The sequence below is a fragment of the Phocoena phocoena genome, chromosome 6, assembly GCF_963924675.1.
Source record: "Phocoena phocoena chromosome 6, mPhoPho1.1, whole genome shotgun sequence".
Taxonomy (NCBI): domain Eukaryota; kingdom Metazoa; phylum Chordata; class Mammalia; order Artiodactyla; family Phocoenidae; genus Phocoena; species Phocoena phocoena.
Window position 1 is genome coordinate 80602075 of NC_089224.1, and position 24268 is coordinate 80626342.

Sequence of the window (24268 nt, forward strand, 5' to 3'; positions counted from 1 at the left end):
CCATCTTACCCCTAGGTTCTTCATGACATTTTTTTTTCTTAGATTCCATATATATGTGTTAGCATATGGTATTTGTCTTTCTCTTTCTGACTTACTCCACTCTGTATGACAGACTGTAGGTCCATCCACCTCACTACAAATAACTCAATTTCGTTTCTTTTTATGGCTGAGTAATATTCCATTGTATATATGTGCCACATCTTCTTTATCCATTCATCTGATGATGGACACTTAGGTTGTTTCCATCTCCTGGCTATTGTAAATAGAGCTGCAATGAACATTTTGGTACATGACTCTTTTTGAATTATGGTTTTCTCAGGGTATATGCCCAGTAGTGGGATTGCTGGGTCATATGGTAGTTCTATTTGTAGTTTTTGAAGGAACCTCCATACTGTTCTCCATAGTGGCTGTACCAATTCATATTCCCACCAGCAGTGCAAGAGTGTTCCCTTTTCTCCACACCCCCTCCAGCATTTATTGTTTCTAGATTTTTTGATGATGGCCATTCTGACTGGTGTGAGATGATATCCCATTGTAGTTTTGATTTGCATTTCTCTAATGATTAATGATGTTGAGCATTCTTTCATGTGTTTGTTGGCAGTCTGTATATCTTCTTTGGAGAAATGTCTATTTAGGTCTTCTGCCCATTTTTGGACTGGGTTGTTTGTTTTTTTTGTTATTGAGCTGCATGAGCTGCTTGTAAATTCTGGAGATTAATCCTTTGTCAGTTGCTTCATTTGCAAATATTTTCTCCCATTCTGAGGGTTGTCTTTTGGTCTTGTTTATGGTTTCCTTTGCTGTGCAAAAGCTTTGAAGTTTCATTAGGTCCCATTTGTTTATTTTTGTTTTTATTTCCATTTCTCTAGGAGGTGGGTCAGAAAGGATCTTGCTGTGATTTATGTCATAGAGTGTTCTGCCTGTGTTTTCCTCTAAGAGTTTGATAGTTTCTGGCCTTACATTTAGGTCTTTAATCCATTTTGAGCTTATTTTTGTGTATGGTGTTAGGGAGTGATCTAATCTCATACTTTTACATGTACCTGTCCAGTTTTCCCAGCACCGCTTATTGAAGAGGCTGTCCTTTCTCCCCTGTACATTCCTGCCACCTTTATCAAAGATAAGGTGTCCATATGTGCGTGGGTTTATCTCTGGGCTTTCTATCCTATTCCATTGATCTATCTTTCTGTTTTTGTGCCAGTACCATACTGTCTTGATTACTGTAGCTTTGTAGTATAGTCTGAAGTCAGGGAGCCTGATTCCTCCAGCTCTGTTTTTCTTTCTCAAGATTGCTTTGGCTATTCGGGGTCTTTTGTGTTTCCATACAAATTGTGAAATTTTTTGTTCTAGTTCTGTGAAAAATGCCAGTGGTAATTTGATAGGGGTTGCATTGAATCTGTAGATTGCTTTGGGTAGTAGAGTCATTTTCACAATGTTGATTTTTCCAATCCAAGAACATGGTATATCTCTCCATCTATATGTATCATCTTTAATTTCTTTCATCAGTGTCTTATAATTTTCTGCATACAGGTCTTTTGTCTTCTTAGGTAGGTTTGTTCCTAGATATTTTATTCTTCTTGTTGCAGTGGTAAATGGGAGTGTTTTCTTGATTTCACTTTCAGATTTTTCATCATTAGTGTATAGGGATGCCAGAGATTTCTGTGCATTAATTTTGTATCCCGCTACTTTATCAAATTCATTGATTATCTCTAGTAGTTTTCTGGTAGCATCTTCGGATTCTCTATGTATAGTATCATGTCATCTGCAAACAGTAACAGCTTTACTTCTTTTCCGATTTGGATTCCTTTTATTTCCTTTTCTTCTCTGATTGCTGTGGCTAAAACTTCCAAAACTATGTTGAATAAGAGTGGTGAGAGTGGGCAACCTTGTCTTGTTCCTGATCTTAGTGGAAATGCTTTCAGATTTTCACCACTGAGGACGATGTTGGCTGTGGGTTTGTCATATATGGCCTTTATTATGTTGAGGAAAGTTCCCTCTATGCCTACTTTCTGCAGGGTTTTTATCATAAATGGGTGTTGAATTTTGTCGAAAGCTTTCTCTGCATCTATTGAGATGATCATATGGTTTTTCTTCAGTTTGTTAATATGGTGTATCACGTTGATTTATTTGCATATATTGAAGAATCCTTGCATTCCTGGAATAAACCCCACTTGATCATGATGTATGATCCTTTTAATGTGCTGTTGGATTCTGTTTGCTAGTATTTTGTTGAGGATTTTTGCATCTATGTTCATCAGTGATATTGGCCTGTAGTTTTCTTTCTTTGTGATGTCCCTGTCTGGTTTTGGTATCAAGGTGATGGTGGCCTCGTAGAATGAGTTTGGGAGTGTTCCTCGCTCTGCTATATTTTGGAAGAGTTTGAGAAGGATAGGTGTTAGGTCTTCTCTAAATGTTTGATAGAATTCTCCTGTGAAGCCATCTGGTCCTGGGCTTTTGTTGGAATACTTTTAATCACAGTTTGAATTTCAGTGCTTGTGATTGGTCTGTTCATATTTTCTATTTCTTCCTGATTCAGTCTTGGCAGGTTGTGCATTTCTAAGAATTTGTCCATTTCTTTCAGGTTGTTCATTTTATTGGCATAGAGTTTCTTGTAGTAATCTCTCATGATCTTTGGTATTTCTGCAGTGTCAGTTGTTACTTCTCCTTTTTCATTTCTAATTCTATTGATTTGAGTCTTCTCCCTTTTTTTCTTGATGAGTCTGGCTAATGGTTTATCAATTTTGTTTAGCTTCTCAAAGAACCAGCTTTTAGTTTTATTGATCTTTGCTATCGTTTCTTTCATTTCCTTTTCATTTATTTCTGATCTGATCTTTATGATTTCTTTCCTTCTGCTAACTTTGGGGTTTTCTTGTTCTTCTTTCTCTAATTGCTTTAGGTGCAAGGTTAGGTTGTTTATTCAAGATGTTTCCTGTTTCTTAAGGTAGGATTGTATCACTATAAACTTCCCTCTTAGAACTGCTTTTGCTGCCTCCCATAGGTTTTGGGTCGTCGTGTCTCCATTGTCATTTGTTTCTAGGTACTTTATTTCTTCTTTGATTTCTTCAGTGATCACTTCGTTATTAAATAGTGTATTGTTTAGACTCCATGTGTTTGTATTTTTTACAGATCTTTTCCTGTAATTGATATCTAGTCGCATAGCGTTGTGGTCGGAAAAGATACTTGATACAATTTCAGTTTACTTAAATTTACCAAGGCTTGCTTTGTGACTCAAGATATGATCTATCCTGGAGAATGTTCCATGAGCACTTGAGAAAAATGTGTATTCAGTTGCTTTTGGATGGAATGTCCTATAAATATCAATTAAGTCCATCTCGTTTAATGTATCATTTAAAGCTTGTGTTTCCTTACTTATTTTCATTTTGGATGATCTGTCCATGGGTGAAAGCGGGGTGTTAAAGTTCCCTACTACAAATGTGTTACTGTTGTTTTCCCCTTTTATGGCTGTTAGTATTTGCCTTATGTATTGAGGTGCTCCTATGTTCGGTGCATAAATATTTACAATTGTTATATCTTCTTCTTGGATTGATCCCTTGATCATTATGTAGTGTCCTTCTTTGTCCCTTCTAATAGTCTTTATTTTAAAGCCTATTTTGTCTGATATGAGAATTGCTACTCCAGCTTTCTTTTGGTTTCCATTTGCATGGAATATCTTTTTCCATCCCCTCACTTTCAGTCTGTATGTGTCTCTAGGTCTGAAGTGGGTCTCAGGTAGCCAGCATATATATGGGTCTTGTTTTTGTATCCATTCAGCCAGTCTGTGTCTTTTGGTTGGAGCATTTAATCCATTTACAGTTAAGGTAATTATCGATATGTATGTTCCTATTCCCATTTTCTTAATTGTTTTGGGTTTGTTATTGTAGATCTTTTCCTTCTCTTGTGTTTCTTGCCTAGAGAAGGTCCTTTAGCATTTGTTGTAAAGCTGGTTTGGTGGTGCTGAACTCTCTCACCTTTTGCTTGTCTGTGAAGGTTTTAATTTCTCCATCAAATCTGAATGAGATGCTTGCTGCGTAGAGTAATCTTGGTTGTAGGTTTTTCTCCTTCATCACTTTAAATATGTCCTGCCAGTCCCTTCTGGCTTGCAGAGTTTCTGCTGAAAGATCAGCTGTTAACCTTATGGGGATTCCCTTGTGTGTTATTTGTTTTTCCCTTGCTGTTTTTTATATGTTTTCTTTGTATTTAATTTTTGACAGTTTGATTAATATGTGTCTTGGCGTGTTTCTCCTTGGATTTATCCTTTATGGGACTCTCTGTGCTTCCTGGACTTGATTAACTATTTCCTTTCCCATATTAGGGAAGTTTTCAACTATAATCTCTTCAAATATTTTCTCAGTCCCTTTCTTTTTCTCTTCTTCTTCTGGAACCCCTATAATTCGAATGTTGGTGCATTTAATGTTGTCCCAGGGGTCTCTAAGACTGTCCTGAGTTCTTTTCATTCTTTTATCTTTATTCTACTCTGCAGTAGTTATTTCCACTATTTTATCTTCCAGGTCACTTATCTGTTCTTCTGCCTCAGTTATTCTGCTATTGATCCCTTCTAGAGTATTTTTAATTTCATTTATTGTGTTGTTCATCGTTGCTTGTTTCATCTTTAGTTCTTCCAGGTCCTTGTTAAATGTTTCTTGCATTTTGTCTATTTTATTTCCAGGATTTTGGATCATCTTTACTATCATTATTCTGAAGCCTTTTTCAGGTAGACTACCGATTTCCTCTTCATTTGTTAGGTCTGGTGTGTTTTTATCTTGCTCCTTCATCTGCTGTGTGTTTTTCTGTCTTCTCATTTTGCTTATCTTACTGTGTTTGGGGTCTCCTTTTTGCAGGCTGCAGGTTTGTAGTTCCTGTTGTTTTTGGAGTCTGTCCCCAGTGGCTAAAGTTGGTTCAGTGGGTTGTGTAGGCTTCCTGGTGCAGGGGACTAGTGCCTGTGTTCTGGTGGATGAGGCTGGATCTTGTCTTTCTGGTGGGCAGGTCCACGTCTGGTGGTATGTTTTGGGGTGTCTGTGGACTTATTATGATTTTAGCAGCCTCTCTGCTAATGGGTGGGGCTGTGTTCTGTCTTGCTAGTTGTTTGGCATAGGGTGTCCAGCACTGTAGCTTGCTGGTCATTGAGTGAAGCTGGGTGTTGGTGTTGAGATGGAGATCTCTGGGAGATTTTCGCCGTTTGACATTACGTGGAGCTGGGAGGTCTCTTGTTGGCCAGTGTCCTGAAGTTGGCTGTCCCACCTCAGAGGCACAGCACTGACTACTGGCTGCAGCACCAAGAGCCTTTCATCCACACAGCTCAGAATAAAAGGGAGAAAAAGAAAGAAAGAGAGAGAGAGAGGGAGGGAGGAAAGAAAGAAAGGAAGGAAGAAAAAAATTTTTAAAGTAAAAAAAAAAAAGCGGACGGATAGAACCCTAGGACAAATGGTGAAAGCAAAGCTATACAGACAAAATCTCACACAGAAGCATACACATACACACAAAAAGAGGAAAACGGGAAAAACTAATAAATCTTGCTCTCAGAGTCCACCTCCTCAATTTGGGATGATTCGTTGTCTATTCAGGTATTCCACAGATGCGCAGGGTACATCAAGTTGATTGTGGAGATTTAATCCGCTGCTCCTGAGGCTTCTGGGAGAGATTTCCCTTTCTCTTCTTTGTTCGCACAGCTCCCGGGGTTCAAGTTTGGATTTGGCCCCGCCTCTGTGTGTAGATCGCCTGAGGGCGTCTGTTCTTTGCTCAGACAGGACGGGGTTAAAGGAGCCGCTGATTCGGGGGGCTCTGGCTCACTCAGGCCAGAGGGAGGGAGGGGTACGGAGTGCGGGGCCAGCCTGAGGAGGCAGAGGCTGGCATGACGTGGCACCAGCCTGAGGTGCGCCGTGCGTTCTCCCGGGGAAGTTGTCCCTGGATCCCGGGCCCCTGGCAGTGGCGGGCTGCACAGGCTCCCCGGAAGGGAGGTGTGGATAGTGACCTGTGCTCGCACACAGGCTTCTTGGTGGCGGCAGCAGCAGCCTTAGCGTCTCATGCCCGTTTCTGGGGTCCGCAATGTTAGCCACGGCTCGCGCCCGTCTCTGGGGCTCGCGCCCGTCTCTGGAGCTCCTTTAAGCAGCGCTCTTAATCCCCTCTCCTCGCGCACCAGGAAACAAAGAGGGAAGAAAAAGTCTCTTGCCTCTGGCAGCTCCAGACTTTTCCCCGTACTCAGTCCCAGCTAGCCGTGGTGCACTAACTCCCTGCAGGCTGTGTTCACGCCGCCAACCCCAGTCCTCTCCCTTTGCTCCAACAGAAGCCCGAGCCTCAGCTCCCAGCCCCGCCCGCCCCGGCGGGTGAGCAGACAAGCGTCTCGGGCTGGTGAGTGCTGATCGGCACCGATCCTCTGTGCGGGAATCCCTCTGCTTTCCTTTCCACACCCGTTGTTGTGCTGTCTTCCGTGGCTCCGAAGTTCACCCCCTCCGACACCCGCAGTGTCCACCCACAAAGGGGCTTCCTAGTGTGTGGAAAGCTTTCCTCCTTCACAGCTCCCTCCCACTGGTGCAGGTCCAGTCCCTATTTTTTTGTCTCTGTTTATTCTTTTCTCTTTTGACCTACCCAGGTACGTGGGGAGTTTCTTGCCTTTTGGGAGGTATGAGGTCTTCTGCCAGCGTTCAGTAGGTGTTCTGTAGGAGTTGTTCCACGTGTAGATGTATTCCTGATGTATCTGTGGGGAGGAAGGTGATCTCCACGTCTTACTCTTACGCCATCTTCCCTGACTTCTCCAGACCAAAGGTTTTAATAAGGAAAGTGCAACAGTAAATATTAATAAAAAGAAAAATCCACCAAGAAGATATCATAATCATGAGCTTGTATACAACTTGAAATTAAGAAAGCAAAAATAATAATAATGAATTACATGTCTATAATCATATTAAGAGATTTTAATACAGTTCTGTCCAAAACTGGTAAATCAACCAGATAAAAATTAGGTTGTAGAAGATTGTAAATACCTTGAACAACCTTTCTACTAAAAATAGAAATGCTGGATAAATTTTTTTTTAATATTTTTTTTAATGTAGAGTTGAACTGATAAGAAAGAAAGGAAGCCTAGGGCCAAAAATGAAGCAGGAATGCAAAGAAGTAAACACGTACTCAACTGGTTTTTTACCCTGAAGGCATCTGCCAAATGCCTGTGACTCTTGAGTTTCTGTTTTGACAGGTGTGAGGAGTACAAAGGACAGGAGAGTTAATTCTACGTCCAGTTCAAGGTGAGGAGTCTAATAGAAAACTCTGCATAAGGCTGGGGACTGCAAAGGGCTACAATTTCAGCATAAAGGTGATCTAGAAATAAACCACCTTGTTCATCTAGACTGTGGCACTGGGTAGAGGGATGTCAGAAAATCTCTGAATTTCTAACTACAAGCCAGCCTTCATGCAGCCTTCACACTGCGATATGGTCCAAAACCCTCCAGCCAGCAATTTTAAACTGGATCCAGCTTGGCAGGGCTGTCAGGTACCTGCAAAAAGAAACGCAAATCTTCTCTGAAGGAGCAAACTAAGTATTATAAAGAAGTCAGTTCTTCCCAAATTAATCTATGAATTTAGTGCAGTTTTAATCAAAATCCCAACAGAATGTTTTTTTTTTTTTCTTAACTTGATTTAAAAGTTCATATTGAACAGCAAAGTGGCAAGAATGTCTGAGAAAAGTTTGAGGAAGACAGATTGTAGGAGTACTCACCCCTCCAGATATCAGACGTTGTCTTAGGACAGGGATAGATTAAGTGACCTATGGAATGGAATAGAACTTCCAGAAACAGACCCATGCATATATGAAAATTTTATATATGACAGCAGGGGCATTATAAACCAGTGGGGGAAAGTGGAAAAGAGAATTTGTTATATGTATGAAAAAAGAAAATGAAATTAGATTTCTGTCTCATACCATAACTAAAAATAACTGCCAGTTAAAGACGTAATTATGAAAGCAAACCTTTTTAGAAGAAATATAGAATATTTATGTTCTAAGTACGAGAAAGGATTCTTTTTAAGACACAAAAAGTATAAACCATTGAGGATTGATAAATTCAACTGCATTAAAATTTAAAACTTCATTATAACCAAAGACATAACAGTGTGAGAAGGTAAGCTATAAGCTGGTGTGAGAAGATATTTTCAATGTACATAGCCAAAAAAAGGATTAGTGGGCTTCCCTGGTGGCGCAGTGGTTGAGAGTCCGCCTGCCGATGCAGGGTAGATGGGTTCGTGCCCCGGTCCGGGAAGGTCCCACATGCTGCGGAGCGGCTGGGCCCGTGAGCCATGGCCGCTGAGCCTGCGCGTCCAGAGCCTGTGCTCCGCAACGGGAGAGGCCACAACAGTGAGAGGCCCGCGTACCGCAAAAAAAAAAAAAAAGGATTAGTATCCAGAATATATGAAACAATTACCTTAGAGCAAAATAGGCAGAGACTCGCATAAGAGAAAATAAAATGAGCAATAAATATGGAAAGATTTTCAAGCTTACTAGTTATGGAAATGCAAATAAAAATAACAATGAAGAAATATCAAATATTGACAAAGATGCTGAGAAATAGAAAACTCTTAGACATTATTGATGGAATATAAATTGATAAAATTATTTTGAGCAATTTAGCAATATCTGGTAAAATTGAAGATCGATTGTTTAAAAGAAATTAAAGCACATGTGAACAAGGAAATGTGTAAAGGTTCATTACAGCATCGTTAGTAATAGAAGTTGAAAACAAATCTCCATCAAGAGGAAGATAAGGGACTTCCCGGGCGGTCCAGTGGTTAAGACTTCGCCTTCCAAGGCAGGGGGTGCAGGTTCAGTCCCTGGTCGGGTAGCTAAGATCCCACATGCCTCGTGGCCAAAAAAACAAAACATAAAAGGAAGATAAATGAATTGTATACTCATACGATGGAATACTATACATCAGTTAAAATAAATGAACTAGAAGCATCAGCATCTGAGATATATCAGAAATAAAAGGTCGAGCCAGAAAAGCAAATTGTAGAATGAGCTGTACAGTGTGATACCATTTATATAAAGTTTAAAAATAAACATAAACTTGATGAAGACATGTATTTGCTTGTTCTCTGCTCTATCCCCAGCACCTAGAACTGTGCCACATAGTGGGTGCTCATTAAATATTTACAGAATAAGTTGAATGCAAAACCAAACTGTAAATTACTTATGGATACATACTTATGAATTCATAGTATTAAAAACTTGCAAGGGGAGTGACAACAAATTTTGGATAGTGGTTCCCTCTGGAGAAGGAGGGAGGGGAATGGGATTGGGGAGGGATATACAGGGGTCTTCAATTGTGTTTGTAATGTTCAAAAAAATCTGAAATATAACCAAATGTTAAAATTTGATAAAGCTGGGTGGTGGGTATCACAGATGTTTGTTATATTCTTCATAATTTTCATTATGTTTCTAATATTTTACAATTTAAAAATTTCTTATCTCAAAAAGAAAAGACATGTCAAGTTGTTTGCCCCTACTCAAAATGACCTCTGACTAATTTGCTATTAGAATTTGTGTTCTTTTTCAATGTCAGTTCTCATTTGATGCTATCAATGTGCCTGCCCTAGAACCCCACACCTACAAATTTGAATTTGCTTCTTATCTGTTAGAAAAACAGATTTTGAAGCTATTTAGAAGTACATATCACTTAAGTGTTTTGAGTAAGGATCTGAAAGGTCCTCTGGCATGAGCTTAATTGTGTATTACTTATTAATTTTTTGAGTGCTTACCATGTGCCAAACCTTTTGTGAAGCACTTTTGATACATTATATTGTTTAATCCTCACAGTATCCTGATGTGAGACAGATATTGTACTCATTTTAAGGAATGAAGAAACTGCAACTCAGGTAAAGAGATTTCCCCGGGGTCTTTTTATAGGAAGTGGTAGAGCTGGAATTCATACTCAGTTCCATTAGACTACCTCACTGTACTGTTCAGATATATGGACATGCATTTCCTGGTTTGGTTCTAGATAGTCATTTTCCACATACTTAGTAATGTCTTCTAGTTCATTTCTTAGTTTTGAGGTTTGCTTATATTGTAAAATAAAAATATTGATAGTTGTGGAGAGTATTTTCTGTTGCTTCATATGAAAGTAAGGGAAAAAATATGTAATTTAAATTCTTAAGCCCAATATACAGCCTTACTTCTCATTCATGAAGGTTTAAGAGTTTAAGAGTCCATTTAATAATCAAGGTCCCCCAGTTATGAGGTTAGAGGGAGAACTGAGGTTATCCTAAGAATATTTACTTAGTGATATGGCAGTTAAAAAATTAGTACCCATTTAAATATTCCAGGATCTGCTTTTCCCTCCCACTGTCTTTGTTGGTCTTTTCCTGATTGTTATATTTCAAACAGTATAATGTAGGTGCAGTGCTTATCATGGGGAACATGAAATTTCTGATCTTGCAAAGGATGTAAAATTTTGCAAGGCCTTGAGAGTGATGTTAGAGAACTGGTCAAAATCATTGGCAAATGAGGATCTGATAGAGTGAGACTAGTTATCAGTTAGAGAAAAGAGAACGACAGAAATGATGACATGATAGAAACTTCAAAGAATTATGTGAATATCCCACAGGACTAAGGAAAGGCCTTTGGGAAAATTGATAAAAACCTTGAATGTTATACAGAAATGGCCCTCTTTTTATTATAGTACAAAATTCAGATATGAAGTAAGGATGTCATATTCTGCTTCATAATTTCATTGGAAAGGTTATGCAAAAACCCCAAACATTTAATTTATTCTTGTTTTAAGAATATGCATATAGTTAAATAAATTTTAAAAGGCCTTTTTTGATGAGTTTTAGTTGGTTTTTTAAAAAATATACAACACTTTCTTTCCCTTGTACAATGAAATGTTGGTACCTGTTTTAAGAAAATTCAATTTCAGTTGCTGTTATCCTTTACCAATCATCCTCTGATAATGAAGACCTCAATTTATCCAGAGCTGTCATATATTGGAGTTTAATGGAGACATATGGAAAAGTTCTGTAATTCAGAAACTCAGATTTCAGTGTGTGTGGAGTGTCTCTTGTTTATTAGAGACCATGTAGTTAAAAATACTTTATAATTATTAACTTACTAGGTAGACTAAGTTTTAATTTGAGAGGATTGGGCCAGATCTCCAAGACTTATCTACCACTTTACACTTTCTGTGTCTGCTTACTTTGGGATAAGAATTGTTGAGGGTGCTTTAACTGGTCTCCTAGTTAACATTCTTAATTTTCTATAATTTATCTACTCTCTTTACCAATGATTCTCCAGTACCAAAATTTTTAACAGGTAATACTTTGAGGCAAAAATGAGAAAACTAAAGTCTAAGTATTGAATTTTTCATTAAAGTAAACTTATTCAATTAAAAATTATTAACTTTTGTTCCATGATTTTCTGCATTACTGATACTAAAATATCCATGCAACAATAGTAATTTTTTTCAGTGACCTTACTGACAAAAATTTTTAAACCAATGCCTCTATTTTATTTTTTATGAATATAATTTTGGAACCTAGCCAGCTCAGAGATCCTTCTGAAAGTCTTAACCAATCATGTCACTTTCTTGCTTAAAACCCTTCAGGGTAGACCACTGCGGCCTACAGAAATATAATCCCACTGGGGTTTTGAATCCATATGTGCATTATTTTCTGTACGAAATAAAATAGCTTAGTGTATTTTTTCCTAAATTTTTCAAATATATAAAGATGCTTCTATGATGATGATCAATTTATTTTAAAAGTCTGACTTGACTTTCCAGTAGCCTTTGTTATTTTGTATTTTTTTAAATCGTATAATTCCTGTCAAGTGTGGAAGTCATTGAAATATTTTTACTTTTAAAAGCCTCATCAGTAAAGGTAAAACTATAAGGGGAAAAAATGGATTTGACAATATAATAATTAAAATTTTGATATGGTAAGAAAACATGTGAACCACGTTTAAAGATAGAAATATATGGAAAACAGATTCAACGTACTGTATTTGAAAAACTGAAGACTATTAGTAATATTTTGTAACTCAATAATAAAACTAATATTGCAAGAGGAAAATCAGCAAGGAACATGAATAGCAATTCCCCAAAGAAATATAATCTTCCAATTAATATGAAAAAAGTTCAACTTTACTAAAAATAAGTTTCAACCTAAAACAAGATGATATTTTTTTCCTAGCACTTAGCACAAGTATTAAAAAATAACTCTGTAGGAAGGGTTTGGAGAAGCAGACACTCTCATAACCGCTGGTAGAACTAGATATTGGTATGTTCTTTTGAGGACAATTTGTCTATATGTATCAAAAGCCTTACCTTTTAAAAAAAAATCCCTTTTTACTTAACAATACATTTTTCTGGAAATGTATTTAGAAAAATAACTAGGAATGTGATTAATATTTGGCTGTTAGCATATTCATCATTGTGTTTTGAATAGTAATAAATTGGCAGCAATCTAAACATCCAAAAATTGCAAATTAGTTTAAAATAGAAAAGATTATGGTTCACTCATACGGTGAATGCTATTCAGCCATTAAGAATTATTTTGTCAATAAATCTTTAATGACATGGCAAAATAGTTATGAAATAATATTAGGCTTGAAATACATGAATTAGGCTAAATATCAATTACAGTGGTTATTTTTGGTGTTGGATTTTTTTCCATTTAAAAAAATATTTTCAATGGGCATGTATTTATAATTAAGAAATAGTTATTGGGAATCACTATAGAATAATACCATGATGTATTCTCTACTTGTCTCTACTTTTCCACACACAGCACTTCTAACTGCTGTTGCCTCTCAAGAGTACACCATCCCCGTACACACCTTTGTAACTTTGCTTACCCCTTGGCCACTTAGGGTGTTCCTGCTCATTTTTTTTAAGTCAGTTCACATGACACCACCATGAAACCTGTCCTAAACATCCTCTTTTCTTTGCTTGCTCCCCACACATGTATTTTGTATAACTATGTATTTCTAATGTCTTCTCACTAGGCAGTGAACTTCTTTCTGTCTTATTCATTTATTTAATAAATATTTGTGAGTGGGACTGTGTGTGTTGGGTACTGTAGATCTAATCATGAATTATGCAGACAGGTTTCCCCTGCCTTCAAGGAGTTTATAGCCTTGTAAATTTATTCCTTACACTGTAACATTAAGTATTACCATAGAACTGTAGAGTGCTTTAGGAAGTTAGATCGGTAAATCTGGCCCAGGCTGGATAGAGAGAGAAGCCTTCCTGGAAGGGATGATAGCTGGCTATTAAAAAGAAAGCAAGTGTTATCCAGGTCAAGATGTAGGGAGGATGTGGTTTCAGGTAGCAGAAACAGCCTGTACAAAAGCCTGGGATTTTAAAATCGTGTTAGTTTCAGGAAGGCCATTATGGTGTTGTGGATATTGAGATTGATTTCTGAGACAAAATAAGTTTATATAATTCTAAGTAATAATAATTCAAAATAACTATATATATATATATATATATATATATATATTAGAAGAAACTCCAGAATTCATTTCTTCTGCAAGAGATTAGGTAGTTATATATAAAAGAATATGTTAGAGAAAGCATCCTAATGTTGAATTGAGCAGAAATTAAAATGTGATAGGTAGGTTATTTTTTAAGTGTTTATATAAAATAAATTCTAAGGATTGAGAAATTAGTGTAAAATAATTAAAAATCTGAATTATAGAGTATTTTAATTGTCTACTTTGTTTTTATAGAAGTATAGTTGATTTACAATGTTGTGTTATTTTCTGATATACAGCAAAGTGATTCAGTTATATATATATATTTTTCATATTCTCTCATTATGGTTTATTACAACATATTGAATATAGTTCCCTGTGCTATACAGTAGGACCTTGTTGTTTATCTATTTTCTATATAGTAGTTTGTTTCTGCTAATCCCAAACTCCTAGTTTATCCACCCCCTTTCCCCTTTTGTAACCATAAGTTTGTTTTCTAGGGCTGTGAGTCTGTTTCTGTTTTATAAATAAGTTCATTTGTATCATCTTTTAGATTCCACATGTAAGTGATATCATACCATATTTGTCTTTCTCTGTCTTATTTCACTTAGTATGATAATCTCTAGGTCCATCCAGGTTATTGCAAATGGCATTATTTCATTCTTTTTTATGGCTGAGTAGTATTCCTTTGTACATACATATCACGTCTTCTTTATCTGTTCATCTGTCCATGGACATTTAGGTTGCTTCCATGTCTTGGCTATTGTAGTAGTGCTGCAATGAACATTGGGGTACATGTCTTTTTTTGAATTAGAGTTTCCTGATATATTCCCAGGAGTGGGATTGCTGGATCGTATGGCAATTCTATTTTTAGTTTTTTAAGGAACCTCCATACTGTTTTCCATAGTGGATATACCAATTTACATTCCCACCAACAGTGTAGGAGGGTTCCCTTTTCTCCACATCCTCTCCAGCATTAATTATTTGTACACTTTTTTTTTTTTTTTTTTTGTGGTACGCGGGCCTCTCACTGCTGTGGCCTCTCCCGCCGCAGAGCACAGGCTCCGGACGCGCAGGCCCAGAGGCCACGGCTCACGGGCCCAGCCGCTCCGCGGCATGTGGGATCCTCCCGGACCGGGGCACGAACCCGCGTCCGCTGCATCGGCAGGCGGACTCTCAACCACTGCGCCACTAGGGAAGCCCTTTTTTGTACACTTTTTAATGATGGCCATTTTGTAAGGTGATACCTCATCGTAGTTTTGATTTGCATTTCTCTAATAATTAGCAATGCCCTTGGAGGTCACATCGTTTGCAAGTATTTTCTCCCAGTCCATAGGTTGTCTTTTCATTTGGTTTATGGTTTCCTTTGCTGTGCAAAAGCTTATAAGTTTGATTAGGTCCCATTTATGTAATTTTGCTTTTATTTCTATTGCCTTGGAAAACTGTTATCTATTTTGTAATCTTGACTGGTCCTAATAAAATGTTGCTAAGTGAGATTATTTGGGGAATGCTTTTGAATTAATAGATAAAAATGATGGTATGTTTTCTCTTTTTTTTACTGAATGAAAGATTTTTTAAAGTTCTGTAGTGCTTTACAATTTTCAAAAGTTTCACACAGATGATTTCATATAATCCCATAATAACCCCATTTTTTTTCCCCCTCCTACCCCTCTCCTGCCCCTCCCTGCTTCCCTCTCCCCACTGGTAACCACTTGTTTATTCTCTGTATCTGTGTCTGCCTTCTTTTTTATTTTATTCACTAGTTTGTTGTATTTTTTAGATTCTACATATAAGTGATATCATATAGTATTTTCTTTCTCTGACTTATTTCACTTAGCATAATGCCCTCTAAGTCCATCCATGTTGCTGCAAATGGCAAAGTTTCATTCCTTTTTATGGCTGAGTAGTATTCGATTGTATATATATAAAACACATCTTCTTTATCCATTCATCTGTTGATGGACACATAGGTTGATTTCATACGATGGCAATTGTAAATAATGCTGCTATAAACATTGGAGTGCACGTATCTTTTTGAATTAGTGTTTTTGTTTTTTTCAGATATATACTCAGGAGTGGAATTGCTGGGTCATATGGTAGTTCTGTTTTTAGCTTCTGAGAAACCTCTATACTGTTTTCCACAGTGCCTGTACCCATTTACATTTCCACCAGCAGTGTATGAGGGTTCCTTTTTCTCCCCATACCCACCATTTGATATTTGTGTTCTTTTTGATGATAGCCATTCTGACAGGTGTGAGGTGATACCTCATTGTGGTTTTTTAATCTTTTCATGTGCCTTTTGGCCATCTGCATTTTCTCTTTGGAAAAATTAAAAGATGGGTTGTTAGTATTTTTTGATGTTGAGTTGTATAAGCTGTTTATATATTTTGGATATTAACCTTTTATCAGCTGTATCATTTGCAGTATCTTCTCCCATTCAGTAGGTTGTCTTTTCAAACTATTTTGTCAATAGTTTCCTTTGCTGTACAAAAGCTTTTAAGTTTTTAAAAAAATCTTATTAATTTATTAATGTAGTTTACAAACTAATTTATGCATAGCCATAAAATTATTTTGAAATATATATAATCACTAAGTAACAACAGCTTCCCACCCTAAGTCGTTTTTTTTAATTTAAACAATTTATTTTATATTGGAGTATAGTTGATTTACAGTGTTTTGTTAGTTTCAGGTGTACAGCAAAGTGATTTAGTTTTATATATATATATATTCTTTTTCAGAGTCTTTTCCCATGTAGTTATTACAGAGTACTGAGTAGATTTCCCTGTGCTATAGAGTAGCACAGGGACCTTATTTGTTTTTTAAATTAATTAATTAATTTTTTGGCTGTGTTGGGTCTTCGTTGCTGCGTTCGGGCTTTCTCTAGTTGTGGCAAGAGGGGGCTACTCTTCGTTGTGCTGCATGGGCTTCTTATTGAGGTGACTTCTTTTGTTGCGGAGCACAGGCTCTAGGTGTACGAGCTTCAGTAGTTGTGGCATGTGGGCTCAGTAGTTGTGGCTCGCAGGCTCTAGAGCACAGGCGCAGTAGTTGTGGCACACGGGCTTAGTTGTTCCGCAGCATGTGGGATCTTCCTGGACCAGGGCTCGAATGTGTGTCCTCTGCATTGGCAGGCAGATTCTTAACCACTGTGCCACCAGGGAAGCCCTATTTTTATTTTTTAATTTTAAAAAATTTATCTATTTATTTGGCTGCGCCACACAGCTTTCGGGATCTTAGGTCCCAGACCAGGGATTGAATCTGGGCCCTCGGCAGTGAAAGCGCAGAGTCCTAACCACTGGACTGCCAGGGAAGTCCCTGTGGGGAGTTTTTAAATTACTGATTCAACTTCATTGCTGGTAATTGATCTGTTCATATTTTCTACTTCTTCCTGGTTCAGTCTTGGGAAACTACCTTTTTAAGAATTTTTCCATTTCTTCTTGGTTGTCCTAGAAGTGAGATTATTTGGGGAATGGCTTTGAATTAATAGATTAAAAATTATGGCACTTTAGTAGCAATTTTTATATGTAAATGTACTCTAAAGAGAAATGTACTCTAAATAGATAGAGATGTTATTGGTAGCAGAGTAAATATTTCTCATAATTTTGAACACTTTATGCTTAACATGTTTCACTTGCAATTAAGTATTCAAAATCTCCTTTGTCTCCTATTAAATTGTCTCTCACCATTTGTGTTTCCTATACAGATTCTAAAATTCATTTTCTCTAGCACTGTTCTCTAAACACCCACCCCTATTTCTAGTTTTGAGTAAAAATCAATAATGTAAAACAGATAAAATTGCAACATGGCCCTCACTAAATCATAGTAGCCTTCTCTGTGGTTATGTGAATTATACTTACTATTTATTATATATTAGAATCACTGGGTTTATACAGTGAGTTTGTAGTCCTTTTTTGATTTGTTTTCTTGATTCCTAATACAGAGACTGCTTCTCAGTTTTTCTTTAATAAGAGATTAAATGAACTAGTTTTTCTTTTCTGCTTTGTAGGTTTCTTGATAACCGGCTGTTTGCTACCTGCTCTGATGACACTACAATAGCACTATGGGATCTGAGAAAACTGAACAGCAAAGTATGCACTTTACATGGTCACACTAGCTGGGTGAAGAACATCGAATATGATACTAATACAAGACTCTTAGTAACGTCAGGATTTGATGGAAATGTCATTATTTGGGACACCAACAGGTTTGTGAATAGGAGGTCATGTTAGGATTATGAACAACAAAAAAATGTTTTTAAGATGGTAAACAAATTCAGTGTTTTGTCTTAGCTCTCATATCTCTTTAGGAGAAAGAAACTGGCTTTGGGAAAAAACAATCAGAAAGTGATTCCATCTTGTTCCTTGCACTTAGTCACATATTGTGACTAAAAAACTTGGAGAAAATTATGTGGAAAGGAGACCAAGTAATATAGTTAATGATGAAAACTGGTTTATAAAATGAGTTTCCTGAATTTAAGGAAAACTATTTTTGTTATTATTTCCTTTGTGGAACTGAAATGTTTTTCACTCTTTGGTCCTTCAATTCTAAATCTATTTTGTAATTTTTGCACTTTGTTTTCATGCATTAGAAGAGTGGTTTCTCAGTTGGAGTGGTACTGATCCTTAGGGGAATGTTTGGAAATAATGTGTAGTGCAGTTTTAGTTGTCACTACAGGAGAAGAGAGGAGGATTTCTACTGGCATTTAGTCAGCAGGGATCAGAGTTTCTAAACATTCTGCAGTGCATGGGACAGTTTGCACAGGGGACCAGTCATCCCATCTAAAATGTCACTAATGTCTGTGTTGTGAAACACTTCAGTAGAATATCTCCTTATAGAGAATTGAAAGAGTTAAAGTTTGGGAAATAATTATAATATTCCTGTTGCTAGCTTTGGTAAAATGACAATACAGTAATATACACCAGGAATGTTTCTGAAATATTCTTTTTAGAGCTCATATGTAAAACTAGGGGGATATTCTTAAAGATTTCTAGTTATTCATATTGTTTGAGCAAAGCATAGAGCTACTGATTATCTTTAAACTAAGACAAGCGTGTCTGTTTAAATTTAGGACTAGTTATTTTTTAGTTTAGAAATAAAAATTGAATAGGAATATAAATAACTTCCAAATTAGTAGAAGGATAAAAGCTAAAAAATACAATCAATCCAATAGAGGCAGAGAAGAAGCGGGGAAAATCATTTTTTAAAAAAAACAGGCAAATTAGGAAGCACAAGAATATGATAGGCAGATAATGGAATACCAACAATTAGAATAAGTATATATGGACTAATGTAACCAGTTATTAGATAGTACTAGATGGATTAAAAAAACAGAAACAAACTCTATGTTTTTCATAAGTAGTATACCTAAAACATACAAACACAGAAAGTTTGAAAGTAAAATGATGGGAAAAAATAAAAGATAAATACAAATCAAAGAAAAATAGTTATATCTACATTAATAGCAGACAAAATAGAGTTTAAGGCATACAGCATTATTAGTGATTTTTAAAAGGTACTATATTAGAAGCTTTATTTCACTAGAACATAAAAATTCTTATCTTTTGTGTACCTAATAACATAGCCTCAAACCATAAAAAGCAAAAACAGACAAGAAAAAAGTGAGAATCTTCATCTCAGTGGAAAATATTAACATAATTCTCTCATTTACTAATAGATAAAATAGACCAAAAAACTAGTAAGTCTATAGAATATTTTAATAATATTATAAGCTTGATTTAGTAGGCATATGTAGAATTCTCCCAAATAGTGAATACATCCTCTAAAGCAAAGTTTGAACATGTACAAAAATTGAGCGTGTTCTGGACTACGAAGTAAGTCTCAACCAATATCAAAGAATTGTTATCACACAAACCATTTTCCCTGATCCCAGTACAGTTTAATGAACCAGAGGTAAATAAAAATTCCCAGGTTTGGAGATTTATAAACTTGTTTCCTAAATAATTAATGGATCAAAGAAAAAAATCATAGTGAAATCAGGAGATAGATAGACTAAAATTTAATGAACTAAACATCCTACTCAAAAAGTCTGAAAAAGATAAAAAAGGGTAAACCTGATGAAAGTAGATGTATGGAAATGATAAATATCTTTTTTTAAAAAAGCAGAAATTAATGAAATAGAAAATGAAATACAATAAAGATTTTTTAAAAGCCTGCTCTTCTCTGATAAGATACATTAAGAAAAAAAGAGGACACAATCTCAGCAATTAGAAAGAAGACAATAAAAAATATAGAGTAAGATAATAAGATCACCTTTTGCCAATATACTTGAAAACTTTGATGAAATAGTTTACACAAAAAATACACCTATGCAAAACTGATCAAGGAAGAAATAGAAAACGTGAAATAGACTTATTACCAGGACTGATATTTAACCATTATGCACTGGTTCAGCTGAAAAGGTTGTTATAAGATTGAACTTCTTCCATACTAATTGATAAATAGTCACTGTCATGAATCATCCCCATGTGTCATATCCTGGCACCTTCTGGGTACCGTGGCACCTCTTCTAGAGATACTTTCCTCAAGATCTCTCCCTATGATCTAGTAGCTGAAGCCCCCCTTACATAGCAGACTAATCGCAGGATCCAGTTCCAGCACTGCCACCTGCATCAGCTCTGGCTAGTTTTCATGCAGGGATGTCACTTATGCCTTAGCTATTAGAGAAATGAAAAAAATCAATTAAAACCTATCTACTGGGACTTCCCTGGTGGTCCACACTCCCACGCAGGGGGCCTGAGTTCGATCCCTGGTTGGGGAACTAGATCCCACATATGTGTGGCAACTAAGAAGTCCGCATGCTGCAACTAAGACCCAGCACAGCCTAAATAAATAAATAATAATAATAAAAGATTTTTTTAAAAAAAGAAAGAACCCACATGCTGCAATGAAGATCCTGCACACAGCAACGAAGGCCCAGCGCCACCAAAAGTAAATAAATAAATATTTAAAAAAAAAATACCTATCTACTAATAAAACAGCAGCCTGTCAATTTTACAGGTGACTTCTACCAAATATTACAAGAAACAGAGCATTCCAATCTTATTAAACTGTTCAGATTCCAGAAAAATGGAATTCTTACCTCAGGTATGACCTTGATACACAAACTCAAAATGAAAGGTCAGTCTGTACTATGGATGTAGATGCGAATATTCTAAAAAAGGGAAATTGGATCCTGTAAGATATTAATCAAAATATCATGACCCGGCTTCCCTGGTGGCACAGTGGTTGAGAGTCTGCCTGCCGATGCAGGGAACACGGGTTCGAGCCCTGGTCTGGGAGGATCCCACATGCCGCAGAGCAAATGGGCCTGTGAGCCACAACTACTGAGCCTGCGTGTCTGGAGCCTGTGCTCCACAACGAGAGGCCGCGATAGTGAGAGGCCCGCGCACCACGATGAAGAGTGGCCCCTGCTCGCTGTAACTGGAGAAAGCCCTCGCACAGAAACAAAGACCCAACACAGCGAAAAATAAATTAATTAATTAAAAAAAAAATATCATGGCCAAGTTGGGTTTATTCTAGAAATGAAAAGATTTATCAATAGAAATTCTATTAGTATAATTTATCACACCATGTTAAATAGAAAAATCCATGATTGTTTCAACTGAAGAATAAAATTCAACATTTGTTCATAATTAAAAACAAAAGAAGGGACATCATTACCAACCTTATAAAAAAAAATAAAAGGATTACAAAGGAATACAATGAAAAACTCTATGGCAACAAATCAGACAATTTACATAAACAAATACCTACAGAATCACAAATTACTTAAACTGACTCAGCAAATAGAAAGTCTATAGACCTACTGACCTACATAGCAAGTAAAGAAATTGAATTGGTTTAAAATTGAATTTTCAAATCTTCCCACAATGAAAAGCTCAGGTCCAAAACGCTTCACTGGTGAATTTTACCAAACATTTACAGAATAAATAATATTAATCCTTCACAAACACTTACAGTAAATAGAGGAGGGGAGAGCACTTCCCAACTCATTTTATGAGGCTAGTATTACTCTGATAACCAAACCAGACAAACATCACTAAGAATAGAAAACTACAGACCAATATCCCTCTCCCAAAAATTTGATAAAAGTCCTCAACAAAATATTAGCAAATCAAACCTAGCAACATATATAAAGGATTATATGTCACAACCAAGTGGAATTTATTCCAGGAATATAGATAGGGTTGGTTGGTTTAACATCTAAAAATCAATGTAATACATCACATTAGTAAAGGTCAAAGCCCATATATATGATCATCTCAATAAAGTCAGAAAAAGCACTTGACAAAATCCAACACCCATTTGTGATAAAACTAGGAATAATAGGGAACTTCCTCAACCTGGTAAAGGACAGCTATGAAAAACCTACAGCTAAAATCATACTTAATGTTGAAAGACTAAATACATTCCCCCTAAGACTGGGAACAAGGCAAGGATGTCTGCTCTCACTACTTTTATACAACACTGTATTGGAAGTACAACTGCACTGGAAGTACAGACAAGAAAAATAACAGGCATGTAGATTGGAAAGAAGTAAAACTATCTTCATATGTAGAAGATATGATTTTATATATCAAAAATCTTGGGGCTTCCCTGGTGGCGCAGTGGTTGAGAGTCCGCCTGCCGATGCAGGGGAGACGGGTTCGTGCCCCGGTCCGGGAAGATCTCACATGCTGCGGAGCGGCTAAGCCCGTGAGCCGTGGCTGCTGAGCCTGCGCATCCGGAGCCTCCGCAACGGGAGAGGCCACGACAGTGAGAGGCCCGCGTACCGCAAAAAAAAAAAAAAAAAAAAAAATCTTGAATTCACAAAACTACTAGAACTAATAAGTTCAGCAAGGTCATAAGATATACTAGATTAATATATAAAAATCAATTGTATTTCTATTCATAAGCAATGAACAGTCCAAAAATGAAGAAAAAAATTCCACTAATAGCATTAAAAAACAATAAAATACCTAGGAATGAATTTAACAAAAGAAGTACAAGATTTGTACGCTGAAAACTAAAACGTTGCTGTAAGAAATGTAAGAAGATATAAACGAATGGAGAGACCATTCCGTGCTCATGGATTGGAAGATTCAATATCATTAAGATGGCAATTCTCTCCAAATTAATCTATGGATTCAAGGCAATCCCTATCAAAATTCCAGCTGCCTTTTTTTTGGACAAGTTGGAAGACTCACACTTCCTGATTTCAGAAATTTCTACAAAGCCATAGTAATCAAGACAGTGTGGTACTGGCATAGGATAGACGTCTAATATAAATTAAGGGAACAGAATTGAGTCCAGAAATCAACCCTTATATTTATGATCAGCTGATTTTCAATAAAGGTACTAAAGTAATTCAGTAGTTCAGGAAAGGATAGTCTGTTCAACAAATGAAAGTGAAAAGAAAAACTACAGGATGGGTATGATATTTATAAATCACATCTGCTAAAGGATTTGTGTCCAGAATAGATAAAGAATTCTTCTAACTCACTTATATGTATTCAGATAACCCAATTTAAAAATGGGCGAGATACTGACATAGACATTTCACCAAGGGTGATACACAAATGATTAATAAGCACCTGAAAAGATGTTTGACATCATTAGTCTTAAGGGAAATGCAAATTAAAACCAAAATGAGATACCACTTCACATCTAATAAGATGGCTTTAACAAAAAAGACAGCAACAAATATTGGCAAGAATATGGAGAAACTGGAACTTCATATATTGCTGGTAGGAATATAAAATGGTACAGCCATTTTAGAAAACAATTTGACAGCTTCTTAAAATGTTAAACACAGAGTTGCCATATGACCCAGCAATTCCACTTCTAGATATCTACCCAAGAGAAATGAATATATATGTCCACACAAAGAATGCTTATAATAGTGTTATTCATAATAGCAAAAAAATAGAACCAATCTAAATACTTATCAACTGGTAAAAGGATGAACAAGATGTGGTATATCGATACAATAGAATACTATGTGGTACGGAGAAGGAACAAAGTACTATTACGTGCTACAATATGGCTGAACCTCAAAAAAGTTAAGTGAAAAAGCCAAACCAAAAGACAACTTGTGTATGATTCTATTTATATGAAATGTCAGCAATAGGCAGGAAGTAGATTAGTGGTTATCTGTGGCTGGGAGTAGGAAAGGGAATGACTGCTAATGGGCAAGAGTGATTTTTTAGAGTGATGAAAATGTTCTAAAATTGGATTGTATTGATGACTAGATAGAAGGAAACTGATCAAAAGTAGGCACTAAAAACCTATAGCACATTTTTAAATGGTGAAACTTTAGATGTTTTCTCTATAAAATCAGGAAGGAGAACATGCTTGCTATTACTACTGCAGTTCACTATTGTTTTGGGTTGGAGGGAGGTAGGGTCCTAGTTGGTGCAGTAAAATAAATAAGGATTGGAATATATTAGGATTGGAAAGGAAAAAATGAAACAATATCATTCTCAGATGATATGATTATCTGTATCAGGGGCTGGCAAACTTTCTATAAAGGACTGTGTAATAAATATTTTAGGCTTTGTGTGTTATATTGTCTCTGAGCAGCCATAGACAATGCATGAATGGGTATGGCTATGTTCCAACCAACTTTTTATATAAAAACAGGCAGTGATCCAGATTTTGCCCATAGGCCACAGTTTTTAGACACCTAGGGTCTATATAGAAAACCCTAGAGATTCTACTGACAGATTATCAGAATTAATTAGCGTTAACTAAGGTTGTTAGATATAAGATCAAAATGTAAACCTCAGTAGTGTTCCTATACATCACTACAAACAATTTATT

The 24268-nt window shown here is 36.4% G+C and overlaps 1 protein-coding gene across 1 annotated transcript in view; it reads left to right on the top strand.

Annotated features, from left to right (window-relative positions):
* The window catches only part of DCAF10 (DDB1 and CUL4 associated factor 10), a 50679-nt gene that overhangs the window by 18188 nt on the left and 8223 nt on the right, over positions 1–24268 (top strand). The window contains exon 3 of the mRNA XM_065879463.1: positions 17454–17651. Within this exon, the coding sequence (XP_065735535.1) occupies positions 17454–17651 (198 nt within the window). The remainder of the gene's footprint in view (positions 1–17453; positions 17652–24268) is intronic.